Source organism: Nematocida homosporus (genome assembly GCF_024244095.1).
Source record: "Nematocida homosporus strain JUm1504 chromosome Unknown 1442, whole genome shotgun sequence".
Taxonomy (NCBI): domain Eukaryota; kingdom Fungi; phylum Microsporidia; genus Nematocida; species Nematocida homosporus.
In genome coordinates, this window is record NW_026250623.1 from 630 (window position 1) to 15,388 (window position 14,759).

Below are 14,759 nucleotides of genomic sequence, written 5' to 3' on the forward strand. Positions count from 1 at the left end.
TGTGGAACCAACCAACCCCAAATGCCAAAATTGCCCGGATCACTCCACTAATTAAAGCTAATCAATTAGGCTAGTATTGAGTTGAGTTGAGTTAGTATTGAGTTAGATTGGATTGGGTTGGTAGAGATAATCTTATTGGGTGAAAAAGCCAGAGGGCTGGGACGGGCCTGAAATTATCAAAACGATCAAAAGCATTAGAGGAATAGCTTAATGGATCAAGTGGCCGAATATCAGCGTTAAGTTAGATAAAATTGCATTGGCTTTTTAAAGACATGCCTTATCTTAAAACTAGAATAGCTGTAGCTAGGTCGCAAGTTTATCGACAGAACAAGGTTGGTTGCTGGTTTGTACTATCTTCTTTATTACTATTGCTGGATGGAGTTTGGGGGGCTAGCAGGTTGAGTGTGAATAGTGAGCGAAGTCAGAGTAGCATTAGTAGTGATGCGACTATAGGTAGAAAACCGGTTTGGAGAAAGTCAAGTAAGATGGCTACAACATTACGCGGAATTGGGTTTGATCTTGGCGATGATCACGAAACTGTGTGGATTCAACCCTACAAGCCCGAGGCGTATGGACAGGCCTATTATATAGTAAAGTGCTCGGCTAGCGCAATCAACTTCACGATGCCATTTTATTCCAATGCAGATGAAGCCAAGCTGGCTTTGGATAGGTTGAGAGAGGTGGCCGTCATTAAAACCACTGCCATTAGAGTGACATACAGAAGAGCCAATATAAGCTGTTATACAGAAAACCTGCAAATTATATCTCGAGTTATTAACGTGGTTGATTGTAAGAATCTAGTGCTTTATTTGAATCCTAATCGGCCAAAGAATGTGGATCCTGATAAGATATATTTGAACTTTAGTTTACCAGAGGCAAATAGTACAATTGAGCGCGCTAAGTTAGGCCCATCATGTACGCTCCGGTTTTCGACTCGCGCGCATAAATCGCTTCCAAATTTGATGGCCGAAGGTATTGCCTTGGTGCGATCGATTTCAACGCTCATTCTGGAAGATTTGCAGTTTGAAGACTTCACATTTATGGACCAACTAACGCTAAGTGATGAATACGCCCTATACTTCAGATATTTACCGGAGGTTGTCAAGCTTAATTTCAGGTTTATGCACCACGCGTCTCCCAGATGCCAGCAGATCTCTATTGCGGGCCCCAAAGACACAAAGCTAACCATACTCGGTCTTGAGAATGCCACTATGACAATCCATCCACGGCTAGTTCTGGTGGTTGATTGGGGACTTCTTCAGAATTTGGCCATGAACAACAAGGCCACAATCACAGTCCATGAGCTTGTCGGGCGTGCAACTGAACCAATTCCTGGGCATCCGTCTATTTATGCCCCCATAATGATTAATGCCAAGAAAGTTGTTACTGAAATTGCCGCCAATATAGAGTGCGGCCACAACGATTTCATCCTCCGGCCCTACACCAAAGACATTTGTGCCAGGTATGGCATCAAGACCGACAGCGTTCGAATCTACTATAGAGACGATCGCAACGACATGCTTAGGACACTCGAGATACTTCAAAAGTGCAATGCTTTAGCAATAATACCAAAGGAAGTCCAGGAAAGGGACGTTGTATGTTACGGCAGAAGACTTAGCGTCCCCGATTGGGAGCTTCAGGAAACAGTTAGCTTTCGACTTAGCCAGCTCCCGAAGTGGGAAGATTTCAAGCTAGAGGCACAGTATGGCTCAAAGTTCTGTCAGGCTATACGCTACAAAACCATCCGAATTCTTGGCAGGCAGGCTCGTTATGAAGAACAGCGCCAACAAGTCCAGCATCTTATAGAACTATTTCGGTGTCTTGTTGTGGATGAGCTTAGAATCACCAATCTCTGCGACGACACTCAAGACAATAGCTTCTTCCTTCCGAGAAATCTTCAAAGAGACAACTGGGGCCGTAGCCAATACCAGCTTGACATTAAGCTTTTGGTGCTAGACCGTGTTGACAACCGCTTCCTTTATTGGATGATAAAGCACTATCTGTTCAAGGGTAACATCGAGGTGCACATTTTGAACCAGCGCTTCACGAATCTAAATGTAGCCGTGCTACTCTCTAAATCAATAACCCCACAGATATCAAAACTTGTACTCAATGACTTCTTTGAGCTAAACGAAATCAAATACTACAACCAACCAGAGAAAATCCACGGGTTCTCTTTATTCAAATATGCATCCACCAAAGCCGCCGAAGGAGTAACAGACGAGTTTACTTGCCTGTCCAAACTATTCCTAGATCTGGGCTGTCTTGATTGTAGGGACTATGATAGTGTCTTAACCACACTTGCGGCCTATAAAGTCGGGTTCCGATCGGCTTCATTCGATGTGTACATTAACAACGCCATAACGGCCTACACAAAAGGGCTAGCCGCCGCCTGTCCAGACCGGTCACAGGAGCATGAGGAAGCCTGGCTAAACAACAAGGAGGACGAGAGCGACCTGAGAACATTAGTGCTTTATTGGCTTGATATAAAGGACATCAAAATAGACAATAATGAGCGTCGTGCTAACAGCCAGTCACAGGCCGAACCAGACCAACTACAAACCCAGTCCGTCAATAACCTTTGGCTATACTTCAGTGATTACCAGTTCATAAGCGAAAAGCGCTTGGCAATCATTATTCAATGGGCAGCCTGGCGATTTAAAGGTCTGATCAGTCTGCACTTAGCAAACCTTAAGGTGCTACAAAGGAAGAAGAATATACTAGCCAGCCGAACCTATTGGCTCATTGACCAACCATTGCTCAAAACCGTTACATTGTCCGGGCAGGGCCCCAACCGCACACCTTTTTATTTAACAATCTCCCTTTATCACAATGCCTTACTAGAATGCTTTGTTAGCCCAAATCCCCCGTTTGTGGTTGTATTAAAGGCCATACGCACCAACCCAAGACCAACCTATGGCTACAGTTTGCAATTCTCCTACGACATATGTTCCGATCACATCGACAACCACCAAGCCCTCATAGAAGCCACAGTAGGTCTAACATGGAATAAGTACGTTAGGAATTGCAGACGATGCAGCCGAATCCGCGCTCGACCCACGCAGATACCGAGAAAAAGAGAGAGGAAGACGAATAAGGTCAGCACAGATGAGAACAAGCTAAAAGCTGCGAACTCCGAGCACATGCACGACACATTAGCTTACCTCACTGTACCATACCTACACTGCCAGATTTGTGCATGCATTAACCACGATGTGTATTATCCAACAATACCGGATGAGCAGCGGCAAACAAAGGATTGCCGCTTTATAGTCCAGATGCTGCCCACATTTATCTTCGCCGAGGGCAGTACCCATAATATCCCCCCAAAGTTCCAAGCTCTCATAGAAAAGCCAATACACTGCTCCCAAGTCGATTTGTATGCCGCCACCTACTTCAAGTCAGCACTCGCCTCAGTACTCGAAAAGGAACTAGAATCCGGAATCATCCAACTAGTCCACATCATCAGCACATGACCCAATAAACCAATCTCCTCTTTATCTCATCGCATAAGTATTCAGTTCAGTTCAGTTCAACTCGGTTGCTTTGGGTTAGTATTGGGTTAGTATTCAGCTATGCCAGCATTCATTTGGCATAAATTCATTTCCCTTCCTTACATCACATCACCCAATACTAACATCTCCTTCGAATATTAACAATACACAATACAATACAATACAACACCTATCACATAATCAACATCAAACCAACTCAACACAAACTAATAATACACTAATAACATCTATTTATTGCGTTGAGTGGGACACATTTTCGTTGTGGGTACTCCGGTTAAGAATTTCGCGGGCTAATTTAATGATCATTTCCAATCGCTCCTTAGTGTTCTTATTAAGGTAGGCACATTCCAGATCCAAGTGCAACTGGGCATTTTCTCCCAAATAACCACTATGCGGATTGGGCGGAATTTCGTTAGGAATCTCCACACCACAAAGCACCGAAGTTTCATACGCCCAGCACCGCGAAACGTGCTTAGGCCGGTACCCTCCACCACCCACCACCAGCATAGGAATCTTCTTCTCCTTAATATGCCGCACACACTCGCCATGTCCACGAATAGATAGCCCAAAGCACCCAATCCGATCAGCAGCCAAAGAATCCGACCCACATTGCATCACAATTACTTCCGGCCGATACGAGTCAATACACATACTCGTTACCTCCTTAAACACATAATGGTACGATGCATCATCAATCCCAAAATCCAAAGGCACATTAATAGCCGTACCCACTCCACCTTCCCGGCCCGTACAGCAAATACTCCCTGTACCCGGAAAGTACTTATCCCCATACTTATGAAAAGATACAGTCATTACTCGATCTGTATGATAAAAAGCTTCTTCCACTCCATCCCCATGATGAATGTCTATATCTATGTACATCACCCGCCGGTGCTGCTTCAATAACTCCTGAATAGCCAGCACAATATCGTTCGTATAGCAGAACCCACTCGGCCCATTCTTCTTTGCATGGTGCAGACCTCCCGCCCAATTAATAGCTATCTCATACTGCTTTTTATTCAGCAAACGCGCTGCTTGTAAAGACCCGCCAGAATAAAGCGCACAATACTCCCCTATCCCTTCAAATACCGGACAATCATCTGTAATTCGATCACAAGGCGAATTACTTCCTGGCGAACATAGAAAATCAACATACTCCTCAGTATGATACTCAGTCAGTTCTTGCTTTGTAGCTGGTTTTATCTTAAATACGTCCATATACCGCTCTAAACCATACGCAAAGACAATCGAATGGGTAACTGCTACTCTATAGGGCTTCATTGGATGCCCAGCACCATAATGAAAGTTGCGAGAATCAGAACTATAGAAGTACGCAATTCGGGCCATATATGGTAATACAAAAAAATGTTTAAATGAGAATACAATCTGTTTCTCTCTCGAACTTCAAAAGCTTTACTGAAAATGTACTGATTGCTGAACTTTCCCAAGGACCCAATATTTTGGTTGGCAAAAATGGTTCTGGAAAGAGTAGTCTTCTTTTTGCTATTCGCTTTGTAATCAATGCCCATTGGCGTATCAGTCCAGCAGAACGACGAGCGATTGTTAATGAAGAGAGTCCAGAGATAAGATCTTATGTTGAGATTGAGTTTGAAAACAAAGACAGAGTATTTCCCGGGGGTGATCAAGTAGTAATTAGGCGGAGTGTGACTCAGAAAACTGAAGAGTATACTGTAGATGGCCGGATTGTCAGTCGTGAAGAAATGATTTCTCTGTTTGAAAGTGCCGGAATGACTCAGGCCATGCCCTACCACTCGGTTGAGCAGGGTAAGATTGGTGAGTTAGCGCAAATGTCTGGAGAGGAGCGTATGGCTCTAGTTCGTGAAATTGCTGGCTCAACTATCTATGAAAAGGATAAGAGTGAAGGATGCCGAGTGCTTGAAGAATCAGAAGTACTAGAGGAAAAGATAAGAGACCTAACTAGAACAATTGAACGGCGAGTGGAGTTAGAAGCCCGTGAAAGAGCTCGACAAGCCGCCCGGCAAGTAGCTGTTGGTAAGAAAGAAGTACTAGTGCGTGAACTGTACAAACGTGAGTTGCACCGGCTGAAGACAAAGCTAGAAGACTTCTGTGCTGAAGAAAGCACAATGAATGCCTCAATGGAAGAGAGTGCTGAAGTTTTACAAGTGCGTTTGGAAGAGATCTTATCACGAATTCCTCCAGAGTACCAGCCAATGAGTTCTACTCCAGTTATTAGTGCGACTCAGACAGAACGGATTGCAGAGTTAGCGGCAGCAGTTCTTACCGACCAAGAACAATTGGGAATCTTACGCGAAGAAATCAGTCAAGTTGAAGCGACTCTAGCTTTATCACGAGTGCTAGAGAGTGAAATTAACTCATTGCGGATTTGTGGACCAGAAGCCGTCCAAAGAAGAATTCAGACGCTTAAACGCGAAGTATCTACCTGTTCAATAGATAAGGCCGAAGCCCAACGAGAAGAGGTTCTGGAGGCTAAACGAGACATTTGGCGGCGGGAGAAGGACTTACAACGGCGTAAGAAGGAGGCCGAGGAGAAAATGAAAGAGTGCGAGCGGTCTTTCCTGATGACGAACAAAGGCTTTGCGCTTAGTAGTGAAATGAAGTGTGAGCCGGGTGTTTTAGGCCATGTCTATGACCTGATTACTGTGCCCAAAGAGATTTTAATGCCACTGGCTCAGGCACAGAGTGGACTACTGACTAGTGTAGTGGTGGACAGTAAAGCAACGGCTTTTAGACTAGCCCGGACCCATCGTATTGACCAGACGATTATTCCACTGGCTAATCTTAGTAGACGCACTCCACGCCAAGTGCCTTTTCCGGCTCTAAGTACTTATATTTCCTGTGCTAGTCAGTATGCCCAGTTAGTAGACTATCTCTTTGGCGGTCTTTACTTTATCTCTGATTTTGAAACGGCTAAAGTTGCTTCTAAAAAACACCACATTAACGTGATTACGCGTAATGGTGAGTATTTTAGTAGTTCAGGAACTATTACGGGTGGAGAAGAGCTAGCGAGCAATAAGTTTCGCAGTTTTATTCAAGCTAAAGAAGAGTATGCTGCTTGTCTTGCCGAAGAGACTTTACTTATTCAGGCTAAAGAGAAGAACGAGACTCTTTATGCGGCTTATTTTGCACAGGAAGCAACACCTGCTTCTTATCTCAAACACTTTATCTTTATTTTGGAACACGAAGATTTTGATTTTGAAAACCAACTACTTGGTAAACGATCGCAATATGAGACTCTTCAGGCCCAGTACCAACAACGCGTTAAATCACTGGAGAAAGAGAAGGCCGATCAGGCTATGCTTCAGGAAATTGTTCGGCTTAAAGAGGCGGCCGCTGAAATTGAAGCCCGCTTAGCGCGTCATGCCTCACACTTCCAATGGAAAGAGAAGACGGCGGAAAAGACTCGTCTAGAGACTAAGTTCCGCAAAATCCAAAAGAAAGTCCTTAGTCTTAACGCCGAAGTAATTGACACGCTTGTTATTGATGCCGGCCGAACTGTGCACGTTCCCACTGCTAGCAAGGAAGAGCTAATTCAGTCCCTCTACCTCCTCCAGAAAGACATTGATGCGCTTCCCATGGAAATGGGCAACTCTGATAATCTTGCACAAGAATACGTCCGTATTCAAGATAAGCTAACCGAGTTACAGAAGGCCAAGGCTAAAATTGCTGAAATGCAAGCTACTCTGGAGACCCGTAAAGAAGAAGTCATCAACATAACTGTAACGCAGATAAAAGATAACTTCCACTACTTCTTCAAAGCCTTAACACACGGCATTGCCCAGATCACCAGCACTGCACAAAACAGCTCGCTAGACATTCAAGCTTCGTTTGCAGGCGAGCCCATGGTCTCCTCAGACGAACTTAGTGGGGGCCAGAAATGCATTATTGCTCTTTGTCTCATTTTATCGATCCAGAGCATTTATCCGGCCCCATTCTATCTTCTGGACGAGTTTGATGCCAGTTTAGACACGCAGTTCCTGCAAAACATCGTAGGTAGTGGAGTCCTTAGCAACAAGCAACTCTTCATCTCAACCTTCCGGGGTGAAACTCTTCTTCTAGGCGAGAAGTTCTTCCATGTGAAGGACCGTACTATTCAAGAGTGCACAGCCGCCGATGCCGAGGCCCTTCTTTGCACTTACCTTCCTAGCTCTAACACCAACTAACACCTCTAATAAATCATATCTTAGTGTAATCCTCATTACGCCCGTTTAGTTCATTATCGCTTAAGTCACTACTAATCCAATACTAACCCTATATTAGCATCATATACACCCAGTACTATCTCAACTTAATACTATTCCAACACAATGCCATCTCAACACAACCCAATACAACTCAATCCATCACTACCTCAACACTAACCCAACACAACTTAACCCAACACAACCCAATACTAACTCAATACTAACTCAACACAATTCTGACATTAACTAGATTTATTGTTGCCATTTAGGAATCGCTTTTATAAAGAACTCCATTGACATCAGCCACTGTAATAACACCAGACGGAACCTTAGAGTCGCCCAAGAAAGACTTCAGGTCAAAGGCGTGGTGTCCTTTTCGCCGTGACTCAATGGCTTCAGCCTCCGTGTATGTTAAAAATCGGAACGTTTGAAGATCGTTTGATCCGTTACTGCACATCTTTAACCCATACTCCTTGGTGCTTGGCTCCAGTGTGATGCACATTTTCCGTTGGCCGGACTTGATTTCATACACTGGATGGTCAGCAGTAGTGCTAATCACCTTAGTGAAAATAGTGGAATCGGACTTCGTTGGCAGATTATTCTCAATTGGAATCTCAATGTTTATGTCCTCTCCTACTGCATTGTACGTGATTACATTCTTGCTTCCATTAATCCAGGGCGTTAACTGAACCTCCACGTCCAGTGCATTCTTATCAACCTTATCAGACTTAGGCTCAACATCAAAGAGGACTGCTGCGTTCTTGTCCTGCACCGCAACTAACTTGTTGCCAGAGATTCCCAGATAGCTATCCCCAACATACGACGCAAGCAATATACCCTCCTTCTTTTGTGCATCCATCAGATACTTCATCATTTGTTTGGCCCGTCTCTCTGCCTTCTTTGAGCGCTTGAATCCTCGCGACCCCCAGGCTCGAGATTGCGACTTCATGCGAGACTCTACTAAGGAAAGAACTAGCACAACAACCAGAAAAACTATCAGTCCACCCGTTCTCATATCCCAACTAGTTGCAAGAGATTTAAATACCTGTTTGATTCTGATACTCTGTTTTGGCCTGTGTTAGACGGCCACGAACAATGGGCCAGTCTCCTTTTTTTCTTCCGGAATAGCACCCATGCTCCTTCGAAGGTGGCTCTTTGATAAGCGGTCATTCAAACATCGAGCTACACCATTGCCTTTGGCTCTGTTCTGTTGTGGCAGTTACAGACATTTGATTTTAATCTCTTATTGCGTTGCGTTGTGTTGATTTTGGATTAAGTTGAGTTAAGTTGGAGTTTGAGTTAAGTTGGAGTTTGAGTTTGTTGGAATTTTATCAATTGTTGACATCATTGCTAATTGTGTTAAGTTGTGTTGAGTTAAGTTAAGTTGTGTTAAGTTGGGTTGTGTTGGGTTGTGTTGAATTGAGTTGTGTTGAATTGGTACTGAGTTGAGATGGTATTATGTTGAGATGGTATTGAGTTGAGATGGTATTATGTTGAGTTAGATGTTGTGTTTAGTGTTGGATTGGAGCTGGCTATGTAAGAGTGTTTGGGATGGGTTTGAGCTGTGCTAAATATTAGGTTAAGTACGAAAGTGAGAAGTGGGGAGTTTGCTAAACTACTCTGATGTTTATTGAGCTGAACTAGCCACTGCGTTTACCCATTGGAATAGCTGTTTGGTTCGGCCTGGGCGATCGGAATCAATACACGGTTCGAGGGAGAGAAGTCTGTTGTTGGTGATCGTGAGACATGAGCCGTTAGTGTATATTTGGAAGGCGTGGTTTATCGGATCAATGACTGGAGAGAATGAAAATTGGTAGTTGTTGTTAATGGTATCTAGTGCAGAAAAGATATACCTGAACTTGGTCTTGAATTGAACAAGGTTGAGGGCAAAAACATCTCGAGAGGTCATGGTGTTTTGCTTTTCGTTAGAATCAAGTGCACTTGCATTACCATCACTAGTGGCGGTAGGTTTTATAAGGATTAGATTGTAGGGAAGGCCGTGGGTGCTCTGGCGATAAATGTAGATTTGGAGAGCCCTAGGCGGGGCTTTTACTAACCCAACCAAATAGTAGCGCCGACCACTCTCTAAAACTGTGACCTTGCCGAGATACTGGTTTGCGGCCATGCTCTTTAAGTACCCAGGCTTACCATTTTCAAATAGATTATCACTATCAGAAGTGCTAAAAGACCGAACTGTTTGGCCTAAAAGAACAAACAACACTAAACTAACCCAAATCATTATTGTCATTTAATCAATGATTATATATCCATTGTCTGTTTCATTCTGTAACATCCGTCTGAGACTCTGCCATTTTAATTCCGGTAGAAAGGCCCGCTTGTTTCGGGTGTTTCTTGAATGTCGTAGGCTGGCATGGCCGGATTCTGAGCCTGGTTCAAAACAAAAGGCGCGTGAATGTTAGCAATGAAATCGGCCTTTTTAACCCAAATAAACAACTGTGCGTCTCGTTGGGCGGGGATGTCGTAGGCACAGGTGCTGAGAAAAGGCACATTGTCCTCTGCAACGGTTAGACAGCTGCGCTGGCTATAAATACGGAAAGCGTGTTTGGAATTATAAACCACGGGGGAAAAGAAGAACCAGGCATTATGTTCGTTGTTGTATGAAGTAAGGGTAATTTCTCCATTAGCGCCGGCCTTTTGCAAGACAGGACAGCCTTTCACGTCTTCGGAAATGCCAAAAGTGGTGGGAGTGTACCCGTTTTTGCACTGTTTGATGTCGCGTGGATCGACAGAAATAAGCAATGCATAACTCAGACCAGGGTCTTTCATCATGCGCATACTGATAGGCGAGGCTGCTGAGCGATTGCGTGTAAAGACAATGGGTTTATCAGTGTTTGTTGCGTGAAGATCAAGATATGCATTGCTTCCGAGGTTGTACAAGTACCCCTCCTCGCCATCGTTATACATCGCTAACTCATACTCTTCACCAATTGAAGAGACAAAAGGCACACATAGGGCCAGCCAAGATAGAAGGCTCTTTCTGCTACCAGGAATCATCCGTTGCCAGATGTGATATTTCTTATACCAACCATGCAACATATGTATCAGGCTGATAATGCCGATTGGATTGAGTTGAGTTGGTGTTGGGCTGAGTTGGGTTGGGTTGAGTTGAGTTTAGATTAAGTGTGGAGATTAAAAGGCGAGTGTGCTTGACATTGGCCGGATTAATATGTTGTTACTCTTGAATTAGTACTGGGTTTTATTGTAACGGCCGTTTATTGGCTTGGTATTGACTTGGCGTTGAAATGGTCTTCACTTAAATCGCAAAACTACTCCAATGAGCAGACTCAGCTCGCATTAATGGACTGCTGGCAGGGCTACACATTTACCGTGCTATTTAACTTCCAATTGCCGACCCATTGGACCCATTGTTGGATGTTGCGTTTGTGGAGGTATTGTGCTCTTCCTGGGGATACCAGATAAACAGCTGATTATTTCGTTTGCTATCGGGGGCAAGCACGCACTTTTCTACTCTCAGATATGCATTGTTTTGTAACGCCAAGCACATGTTGCCTAAGTAGATCTTAAATGCGTTGGTTGTCTTGTGAACCGGCGGGGAGAACACAACCCATGTGACTGGATTACTTGGGTCTGTTAACAGTCCCACATACCTGTTTGTGTCCTCTCCTACTCGGCCGAGAACTTGATGCCCAAAGAAGGGAGAGTGTGTCATTCTGATGCTCAGCTGCTTAGGTGGTGCACCAAGGGCAGTTCTTACCTCGCTAAGTCTAATAATATTATAGGTCAGCCCGCGAAATACATCCCTTTCTATTGTCAGTGGGGTAGCCTTGGCGACGTCTTTCACGCCCTTTATCCACATAAATTGATCTTTAGGGTTGGCGCTGGTGACTAGATAAGCTTGGGCGCCGACATTGTATAAATAACCAGAGGTTCCATTATGAAATCCTTTGGAAAGTGGCACTGATTTTAAAGCAGGCTCTTTTGTATTTGATAAGGCCCGGATAGCAATCACTAATCCACTGATCAGAAAGGTCCTTTTCATCACCCGGATGCCGTCGGATCAATTTATAGTGGCCATGTAACAAGTTTCACTGGTTTCATCATAATACTAATTCAAAACCCACATATTCAATACTAAGCCAACCAACATCAATCAATACACAATCAACACCCAACTAATCCTAATTCTGCCCCCAATACTAACCTAATACCATCCCAACACAATACCAAACCAACAGAATACTAAACCAACCCAACCCAATACCAAACCAACAGAATACTAAACCAACCAAACGCAATACCACCCCAACAGAATACTAACCCAATACTAACATAATATGGATTTATTTAGAAGTTTCAATCAATCTATGTGCTAGGCATGACTCGCTGTTAATTCAATATTGCTCAAATAACCAGATTGGGTTGGCATCGCATCTTATTGTTGCACAGATTCTCCTCCGACTATTCCAAATCTAAACCAACTAGTATACATAAGTCCTAATAGTCAAAGTAGTCGCAATAAGGACAGTTTTCTCCGCCAATGTATGGTGGATAAATATATCCCCGGTGCCTGCTTGCCCCTCCATATGACCCGCCATATGACCCGCTGCCTCCCCCTCCATACGATCCGCCATACGACCCACCATACGATCCTTTGCTCGGCCCGTATGATCTACTGTTTGACCCACTATATTGCCCGCTGTAGTACCCCTGTGACGACCTATGGTCTGATCTAGGAGGTCCATATTGACTTGCTGTGGGGTTTTGTGAGTAAGATGAATACCGATTTGAGCTATATCCCGATCCACTGTATCTTCCACCACTTGCATAGCCCCCACTTTCTTCATGAGGAGTGTAAGTGTTCAGAGTTGTTGTTTCTGATTCGTATGGCATGTGCTCGCCATAATTAAATTGCGTTATGCCTGCCTCCATGTCCGCATCAAGCCTTTCTTTGGTTACCCAAACCCACTGTTGATTCTTTTCGTATTCCGAACCCCCGGCCTGACAACTTCCCAGGAACATCTGTTGGTTTTTATAGTTAACATCAAGACACTCATTAGCCAAGAATATACGAAAGGCTGTGGTGTCCATGTAAGCCGGAGCACTGAAGATAAATTTGTGGGTTTTGTGGTTATTGCGGTTAGATAGTGTTATTTTGGCGCCTCCTTTTGTCGAAGTAGCCTCCATTGATGCAACCTCGGAGCGCGGCCCAGAGTGTTTGCCTCGAGACTTTTCATTAGGAAAGGCCAGCAAGTTATAGGCCATGTCGCTATCCACAACCCCAATAACCTGCATTAATGTGGCATTCGCAGCTGTTGCGGTCAGATACAAATCGGCGGACTTCCCCGAATAAACAACAGTTACAAAGCCTTTCTGGCCGGTATTGAACAAATAACCCTTCTTTTGTGAGTCTAATAGCTCTGCACGGATCATAGACACAACTGAGAGCGCACAGAGAAGTTGCAGATACCAAACACTTCTCATCTTTGATGAAATCTGGATCAAAACTAGGATTTATATTTACAGCTTGATACTGTTTGAGAAGTTACAAATCATATCGCTATTTTTCCCATCAGATCATAATCGTGCTTCTTTGTTAATAAAGACTCGGTCGAAAGACCCTTATGTAAGAAATAGTCGTTTATTGGGTTAGCTGGGTAGTAAGGCGGTACGATGTACGCGATTGATTATGTTAGTGTTGGGTTAGTGTTAGTGTTAGGTCGCTAGCTACTTGGTAGTGTGCGGTTAATCAACGAAGGTAGGATCGTTTCTAAGCAAATAACCTCGGCAATATCGAGGAACATCACCAGCCGTGTTGTAGTGAAGATAGGGATCGGGGTACGGCAGATTAGTTGGTGAGCTCAGACCAGAAACATCCATGCGCACCGGCTTGTATCGGCTGCATAACCTCCTGAGAATACCCTCCTGTTGATCGGGAGTGATCTTGGAAACGTATAGGTCAGGGTTTGGCTGGTACGTAATGGGGTCTTTGCCGCGGTTAAAGTCGTTCTTATTCACCCAAGAGAACAGCTGGGTTAGCTGTCTAGATCCCGCAGGAGCACAGGCAGCTAGCGTAATCATAGAAGAGTCCTTGTCAACCGTAAGACAATACCTGCCTCCTATAACTTGGAAGGCATTCTCGTTCAGCAGAATAGGCGGAGTCACTGTAAACCGCGTATGTATTCCGGCATTGTAAGGACTTACAATTATCTTTCCGAGCCCAATATCCGGACAGGCCTCCAATATCCTCTTGTTTGCCAGGTCTTGCGAAACCGGAAGATATCCAGCCCGGTCATCAGGCCATGTGCCATTATCTTCCATAAAGACTAAGCCTGGGTAGGCTGAGACTCCAGATAAATATGTTCGGAGCTTAATGGCTTTGTTAGGATTATCAATGACGATTAGCCGAGTCTTCCCCACCGGGTCAATCCCAACGTACTTTCGCGCTCCAAGACTATACAAATAGCCCGGCAGGTTCACATCAAAGTCCTGATCATGATATTGTGCTTCGCGACAGTTCACATAGAGAACCCAAAGAAGAGTACAAATATATACACAACGCATAGATGCCATTGCTGTTGTTCAGATAAATGCCAGACATGTTTTATACTAGCCAACTGATAAATGATCAGCTTCGTTTGATCCGGATGAAACCACTGTTTTATTCTAACTAGCATTCACTCCAGTAGTTGATTAATGCTATTCAAAAAGAACCCCATCTACGCCACTGTCAGCTACTAACTTAACCTAACTTAACCCAATACCAACTTAACTTAACCTAACTCAACACCAACCTAATACCAACTGAATCTAACTAGATAATATCATTAAATAGTTGTTGATTTATTGCCATATTATGAGTCCATACTCGATATTCCTTACTTTAAGAGACCTTCCAGCCTAATACTACCTTTATTATACCTTAATTATATCATAAATTGATATTTTGATCTAGGGTGAAATTTGAACAGGGGGGTCAAAAATAAAAAGACAAATTCCAGGCCCAGGAATTTTGATTTTTTCCTTTTTAGATCGCAATTTTACTCCCAAAACGGAGATTTCCCTTATAAGGAAAATTTCC

General features: G+C 43.9%; 9 protein-coding genes across 9 annotated transcripts; 2 read left to right on the forward strand and 7 right to left on the reverse strand.

Annotated features, from left to right (window-relative positions):
• Nucleotides 1-272: 272 nt before the first annotated feature.
• Nucleotides 273-3,476, forward strand: NEHOM01_2290 (uncharacterized protein; the record flags this gene model as incomplete). Its single annotated transcript, XM_051491168.1, has 1 exon — nt 273-3,476. One exon carries the CDS (start codon nt 273-275, stop codon nt 3,474-3,476), a length of 3,204 nt encoding a protein of 1,067 aa, XP_051347128.1.
• A 270-nt stretch (nt 3,477-3,746) lies between these two features.
• NEHOM01_2291 (histone deacetylase 3) lies at nt 3,747-4,862 on the reverse strand (the record flags this gene model as incomplete). Its single annotated transcript, XM_051491169.1, has 1 exon — nt 3,747-4,862. One exon carries the CDS (start codon nt 4,860-4,862, stop codon nt 3,747-3,749), a length of 1,116 nt encoding a protein of 371 aa, XP_051347129.1.
• Nucleotides 4,863-4,888: 26 nt separating this feature from the next.
• NEHOM01_2292 (structural maintenance of chromosome 3 (chondroitin sulfate proteoglycan 6)) lies at nt 4,889-7,678 on the forward strand (the record flags this gene model as incomplete). The annotated part of the gene is made up of 1 exon (XM_051491170.1): nt 4,889-7,678. The coding sequence occupies one exon, from the start codon at nt 4,889-4,891 to the stop codon at nt 7,676-7,678; it is 2,790 nt and encodes a 929-aa protein (XP_051347130.1).
• A 286-nt stretch (nt 7,679-7,964) lies between these two features.
• Nucleotides 7,965-8,714, reverse strand: NEHOM01_2293 (uncharacterized protein; the record flags this gene model as incomplete). Its single annotated transcript, XM_051491171.1, has 1 exon — nt 7,965-8,714. The coding sequence occupies one exon, from the start codon at nt 8,712-8,714 to the stop codon at nt 7,965-7,967; it is 750 nt and encodes a 249-aa protein (XP_051347131.1).
• Nucleotides 8,715-9,326: 612 nt separating this feature from the next.
• NEHOM01_2294 (uncharacterized protein) lies at nt 9,327-9,938 on the reverse strand (the record flags this gene model as incomplete). The annotated part of the gene is made up of 1 exon (XM_051491172.1): nt 9,327-9,938. The coding sequence occupies one exon, from the start codon at nt 9,936-9,938 to the stop codon at nt 9,327-9,329; it is 612 nt and encodes a 203-aa protein (XP_051347132.1).
• Nucleotides 9,939-10,012: 74 nt separating this feature from the next.
• Nucleotides 10,013-10,714, reverse strand: NEHOM01_2295 (uncharacterized protein; the record flags this gene model as incomplete). The annotated part of the gene is made up of 1 exon (XM_051491173.1): nt 10,013-10,714. The coding sequence occupies one exon, from the start codon at nt 10,712-10,714 to the stop codon at nt 10,013-10,015; it is 702 nt and encodes a 233-aa protein (XP_051347133.1).
• Nucleotides 10,715-11,054: 340 nt separating this feature from the next.
• Nucleotides 11,055-11,720, reverse strand: NEHOM01_2296 (uncharacterized protein; the record flags this gene model as incomplete). Its single annotated transcript, XM_051491174.1, has 1 exon — nt 11,055-11,720. The coding sequence occupies one exon, from the start codon at nt 11,718-11,720 to the stop codon at nt 11,055-11,057; it is 666 nt and encodes a 221-aa protein (XP_051347134.1).
• A 455-nt stretch (nt 11,721-12,175) lies between these two features.
• On the reverse strand, nt 12,176-13,162 carry NEHOM01_2297 (uncharacterized protein; the record flags this gene model as incomplete). Its single annotated transcript, XM_051491175.1, has 1 exon — nt 12,176-13,162. One exon carries the CDS (start codon nt 13,160-13,162, stop codon nt 12,176-12,178), a length of 987 nt encoding a protein of 328 aa, XP_051347135.1.
• Nucleotides 13,163-13,423: 261 nt separating this feature from the next.
• NEHOM01_2298 (uncharacterized protein) lies at nt 13,424-14,251 on the reverse strand (the record flags this gene model as incomplete). The annotated part of the gene is made up of 1 exon (XM_051491176.1): nt 13,424-14,251. One exon carries the CDS (start codon nt 14,249-14,251, stop codon nt 13,424-13,426), a length of 828 nt encoding a protein of 275 aa, XP_051347136.1.
• Between the last annotated feature and the right edge of the window lie 508 nt (nt 14,252-14,759).